This window comes from Cydia fagiglandana, chromosome 19 (assembly GCF_963556715.1).
Source record: "Cydia fagiglandana chromosome 19, ilCydFagi1.1, whole genome shotgun sequence".
Lineage (NCBI taxonomy): Eukaryota > Metazoa > Arthropoda > Insecta > Lepidoptera > Tortricidae > Cydia > Cydia fagiglandana.
This window is the reverse complement of record NC_085950.1, coordinates 311,171-317,170: the sequence shown is the minus strand read 5'-3', so window position 1 is coordinate 317,170 and position 6,000 is coordinate 311,171. Positions and strand designations below refer to the sequence as shown.

Below are 6,000 nucleotides of genomic sequence, written 5' to 3'. Positions count from 1 at the left end.
TGAGACTTTATTGAATTATATTGGAGTGATATAAAGTTTGAATGTAACTGTGAGATCCTCGTATTTCAGTCCGTACAAGATTATAACATTGAGCTTTATTGCTTAAAATAAAAGTCCAGTTTTAAATAATTAACCTGATTATGATACGTTATGACTAAAGTTATTTGGTGAATAACATTGTCCGTTACACATGACGTCAGCGCATTACGCGTTACGCGTTATGCTGTCTAGACAGTCTAGAGTTAATCATTTTTTTCCCCACCTCAAAAAGTGCTCAGTAGTGAGGTAAGCAGTGTCACCCAATGTATGGGACCTGCAAATTTTGGTATCGGATGAATTCACTTGGCACAGATGTAGTATACGTAAAGCTTATGACACTACTTCCCAGGCTACAGCGCCGCTAAAGAAGTTTTCACTTCAAGAACAAGAATTTGACACAATTCTAGGGATTGACAGGGCAAGCTATGCTGGCGCCGTCTGCTAAATACTTCGCCCGGCCAACCCCATTAACCAGCGCCATGTTGTCTACAACTCATCGGCCATGTTGTCTACAACTCGTCGGCTATGTTTTCGAAGTGGTATTGTGCGTCGAGGTCCTTGGTGCGCGCGACGGCTGCGTAGTAGCGCGCCGAGCGCCGCGCCGTGCGCGTGCGCTGCGGCGACGAGAAGTTCACGCGGTGCAGACCGAAGTGCAGCCTGACACAATGAAACACTAGATATTAGCTGAGCCCCTAATCAGATTTGAGAATTTTAGGTAAATATCTCCGTTGCGCTGACGGGGTCGGCTTCTTAAATTAGTGCGATAAGGACAACTGCAGCATAGGTGAAAAAACTTGCGCATAATCCTCAGAAATCGAGGTTTAGTTCTCGACATTTTCCTCCTCCAAAACTGAACCAATCGTAACGAAATTTTGGGAACGAAATGAGAATGATATTATCTGTGATTTTTGCGTTTATTGTTGCCGATTTTGTATAATTATTTAGCGGATTTTAGCGCTATTTGAAGTAATCTAGTTATTATAAAAACAAGAATATAATAAAGCAAAATTTACCGACACAGGTGCTGGAAATGATCAATTGATCATGGGATTAGTTGACAAGCGGACCCCAGGCTCTCATGAGCCGTGGCGAAATGCCGGGATAACGCGAGGAAGAAGGAGGAGAGGTGCTGGAAATATTTAACTCATGTAAAATACTCGTCTAGGGCCAAAGTGCAGAGAGGAAAATGTCGAGAACGTTTGTATGGAAAAATTACCATTTCAAACTTACACCTGACATCAAAAAGAAAGAAATCCCTTAAAGGGATAAGTTCGCCTTTGTACTGAATATCCTGTACCATACATTTGTGTTTTGTACTACAATAAAGAGTTTATACATACATACTTATGTACATACATAGATAGGTACAAAAGGATATCTAAATAAGGTAAAGGGTGTTTCGGCAGGTTATAGTCCTGCAGCGCTGGCTATATTTTGAGCCCTAACTTAAAGTATTATTAAAGTCAAATTTTGTTTCGCTTACGAATGCTGTTTTAAGCTGTTAATCTTACATTTTGTTTTGTGTCACAGATATTATTTGCTTTTTAAGTTATTTAATAATTTGTGGTAATCATTTTTATTTTGAATTATTTTGGAGAAAAGAATATTCGAGAGAAAACATGTAACTGTGTCGCATTTAGGATAGTTTTTTTAATGTGAAAACATAGTTTGTGTCAATTACGTCCATTGCAATCGGATACTATGTCATACTATTCAAAATTACTCAAAAAATAATTAAAGTTAAAAAAAATTGCTGACGTCGCATTTAATCGTGTCAATATGGACATTACATGTTTTTGTGTCTTATTGAGGCACAGCTTCATAAGATTTTTGATAATTTTGTTCTAACAAGCTATTACCATAACAAAAGAATATTAAGGGTACTAGAGTTCACACCTTATTAATATAAAAGGCGGGATAAATAAGAAATATGAATTTGTGTCAGTTTCATCCATTGCATAAACAAATAATACAAAAATAATGTTCGCGTTCATACGACGCTAGCGGGTGGCTCTTAACGGGCAACGCGGGCCATGCACGGGGAGCGGGCGCGGCGGGCGCGGCGCGACCTTGGCGCGGCGGGCGCAGCGCGACCTTGGCGTGACGGCGGGTAAGGGCCTCTCTCTAAAAACCACACGTTGCGTACGCAACGCATGTTTACTTCGCCTGCGCGCCAAATTAACGCAACTTATGCAAAGTTATACTACTACAAAGAGAACTTATAAATATTGTACAATGTCACCATTTATCAAAAGAACTGTATCTGTATCTGTAACTGTAAAGAACATCTTATTGCGAGAATTAAGGTCTGTTTATAAATCTATACACATTATGGTTACGCATCATATACTTGTGACAATGACAGGGAATAGGTACCACTTGAGTAAAATTTGCTTATTAATACCGTGACTTGAGGTAACTTTCATTCTTTGATAAAAATATTACTTCTTGAACTTAATTTATATTAATGTTCTCAAAATTTTGATTTCTATATCTAATCAAGTCTAACTTCAATATATCTTAATTATATGGACTAATAAATTTTAATATAATAATTTTTTTTTTCATTATAAATAGCACAAACCAGTCTTTCCATACTTAACGTAAATTATGCACATTATTTTTTTAATGTATTTTTTGTTCTTAGCATTTTTTTATAATAGATATTATTAATTATGTACACGTATTGAGGTTATTTAATGCCTGTTTATTCTGATGTTTTGAATACATTTACCTTAAATCATAATTACCAACACTTTTGATAGTTCAAGGTTCTTGGATAATAATTACCTTAGGGTTCAATTGGCGTAAAGGACATTTTGGCGAAAATGAGTTATATCCACTACCGTAGCCTCAAAGGGTTTAACTGACAAAACGCCAGGATATCTTTCCAGGAGAGCCAAAAATCAGTTTTGTTTTGAGAAAAAAATCAGACCTTTTTTGTTTGTTTGAATTAACTGATGCCTGTATGTGGCTTATTCCTAACTTTTTGAGGTCTTTAAAACTGATTTCTTGAATACAATGCTTATTTACAAAAATAGCATGTCCGTTACGCCAAAAAACACGACTATTGTTAAAAAGGCGTCCCTTACGCCTCTTCTTTAATGTTTATCTTATCAGAAACAGGGCGTAATATACTAAAAATTAAACTGTTTTAGTACCATTTGGCGTAAATTCAACAATTTCATGGCAATATTCGCAACTTGCATTTAGGGAACACTGTACTTCTAAGTACTATAATTTCCATTTTTTATCTGAAAAATTATAGAGATGTATGTATTCACTGTCAAGTTTTCCCCATTTTTGTTATTTTGGATACTTAAACGTGGAAAAGGTCGTTTTTAAGAAAACAATGTTTTTTTACACACTACATAAACAATGTTTTTTTTTTATTTGTTTATATTACTTCAAGTATATTAATTAAATTAAATTTGGTAGGTGAGAAGAGATCTCTGCTAAAAACAATCGAAAACCGAAGGGGAAACATGTTGGGGCACCTGATACGTCACGATACTTACTAAAAATCTATAATTGAAGGCAGAATAGAAGAACAGAGAGGCAGAGAAAGACCGAGACGTGCATATATTGACCAGGCCAAAGAGAAAATTAATGTAGTGACGTACCATGAGCTCAAAACAGTGGCAGAGAAAAGAACGGAATGGCGAATACTCCACCGACAAGAGCTAGGCTCTTAAGAACAATGATGATGATGATTACTTCAACATAATCACTGCTGTCCTACCATTTATACAGGGTGTCCAGTAATTAATGGACAACCTTCTAACCATCGACAGGGCACCTTAGGCTGGTCCAGAAAATGCACTTATAGGTTTAGTAAAAGTTTCGTGGTTTTCGAGATAATCGCACTTTTCTAATTTTGGTTCCTTGTTTCACTGTAATGATCGCTTAGGACATAAATGAAAAGATTTTTACCTTCTGTTTTTTGAAAAATATTCTCAAATAGGCCTGCTAACCGAACCGATAGGCAATACAGTTTTTCCATAGCCAAGGTATATTTTTAGAAGACCTTAATCCAAAAAAATACATTGGACTCTAACATTTTTAAGAAGTCTGATCGCTTGTGGTGAAAAAAAAAAACGTATGGAGAACAGAGTGGCCAACTTTTTTAAAAATAGTTTATCTAATACTGATTCTAAAATGGTATCACACATGCTATTTACATTTCTACAAACAAAGATTATGGCCTAGATGGTGGTTAAAGTGAAGTATGGTGCTAACTAGTAAAAAGACATAAAAGTGCGATTATCTCGAAAACCACGAAACTTTTACTAGACCTATAAGTGCATTCTCTGGACCAGCCTGAGGTGCCCTGTCGATGGTTAGAAGGTTGTTCATTAATTACTGGACATCCTGTATATATTGATATACAACAATTTGTAACAAATTAATTTTACTATAGAAAGTATTACGCGTTATTTCTGTTTGTAATGTTAATTGGATTATAAATTTTACTTTTATACATACTAAAGTACTATTAGGTACAGTAGTGGTTTTGAAATTTCGTATGTCTATTCAGTAAAACTTATTGAATATGATCGCATATTTATGACATTATATTAGAGTAGAAAAAGGCATGCGGCCAGGCTTACGTACTTCTATGGATTTAAATGCAAACGTTATACCTAGACAGTAACTTTCATAAGGTTAATCCTGTAAATTAGGGTTTAAACAAAAAAATATTAATATGACGTCTTAATCAATATTACCAATGACCCAGTCACAAACAAAACTAATAGTTATCAGTCTAACCTTAATTAAACGCCATAATTATCATTTGAATATAGTCATGTTTTATTATTTTTATAAAACTGATGAAAAAGTACTAGAGATGCAAGGGATAGTTGTTTGGCCGGATACCGGATACCGGATATTCTGCCTGACCATCGGCCGAATATCCAGTATCCAGCCGCCGAATATCCGGTCAGAGGAACTATACCTACGTTTCGGTTTTTCAGGTGCGCATTCTGCAGGTTTGACCTGTTTCCTAGTAAAAGTTCGCGCACACTCATTTCTAGGTTCGAAATGAGTGCGCGTACAAGTCAGTGGAATGATTAAATTGTTTTAAAATAATAAATAAGTACGATTATGACCGTGTCTGTTTCTTAAATCCAATTTTATTACTCCGAAATCAAGCAATGTTACTATCCGGTATCCGGCCGGATAGTAAAATAATAGCCGGATAGGTCAATACCGGATCGTAACCGGATATCCGGTGCATCTCTAAAAAGTACCCACTAGTTCAGTTTAAATTGTCAAAATTTAGTAACCCTATAAATAAAGCAATGAGCACATGAGCAGGTAATGCAAGTACCTACTTAACAAAATAATTTGGCCAAGCCCGAGATAGCTCGAGGCATTTAGTGTTCCGTACGGCTACCATCAGTTTGGCATTGACATAAACGATATGGTGAACGTAATTTAATTTCTATATATCTTTTTTGGACTAATATGTCAGTACGAACGAGACGCATAGGCATAGAAAGTAAATTCCGTTCACGGTAGCGTTTATGTCAATGCCAAACTGATGGTAGCCGTACCGCTCGCATCGTTACATTTTACAATGGTTGTTTTGTTTGCCTGTTTTTGGGATACCGTATTCAACTACCCTATAGGAACCCTTATAGTTTCGTCCCTTGTAGTTTTTACTACATATTTAATATATTTATTTATGTAAATATTGAATTCGAAATATTACTAAAAAAAAAAAAAACGAAGACAGGCTGTATCAGGGACACAGCCGCTATGGGTGACGTGAAACGTGGTGTAGACAACTATTGCGAAGGCCGATGGCCGAGCTCCGCGTAGGGCCGAAGGCCCGAAGCGTCCAGGATGCCAGTGCTTAAACAAAGAACAATAGTACAAGTGTCTAAGTGCGGAGGCCGAAGGCCGAGCTCCGCGTAGGGCCGAAGGCCCGAAGCGTCGAGGCTGTCAGTTCTGTGT

The 6,000-nt window shown here is 36.6% G+C and overlaps 1 protein-coding gene across 1 annotated transcript in view; it reads right to left on the bottom strand.

The window, feature by feature from the left end:
* Nucleotides 1–487: 487 nt before the first annotated feature.
* LOC134674152 (myrosinase 1-like) overlaps nt 488–6,000 on the bottom strand; it is a 35,959-nt gene continuing 30,446 nt past the window's right edge. The window contains exon 12 of the mRNA XM_063532207.1: nt 488–696. Coding sequence (XP_063388277.1) covers nt 549–696 — 148 coding nt within the window. The 3' untranslated portion in view covers nt 488–548. The remainder of the gene's footprint in view (nt 697–6,000) is intronic.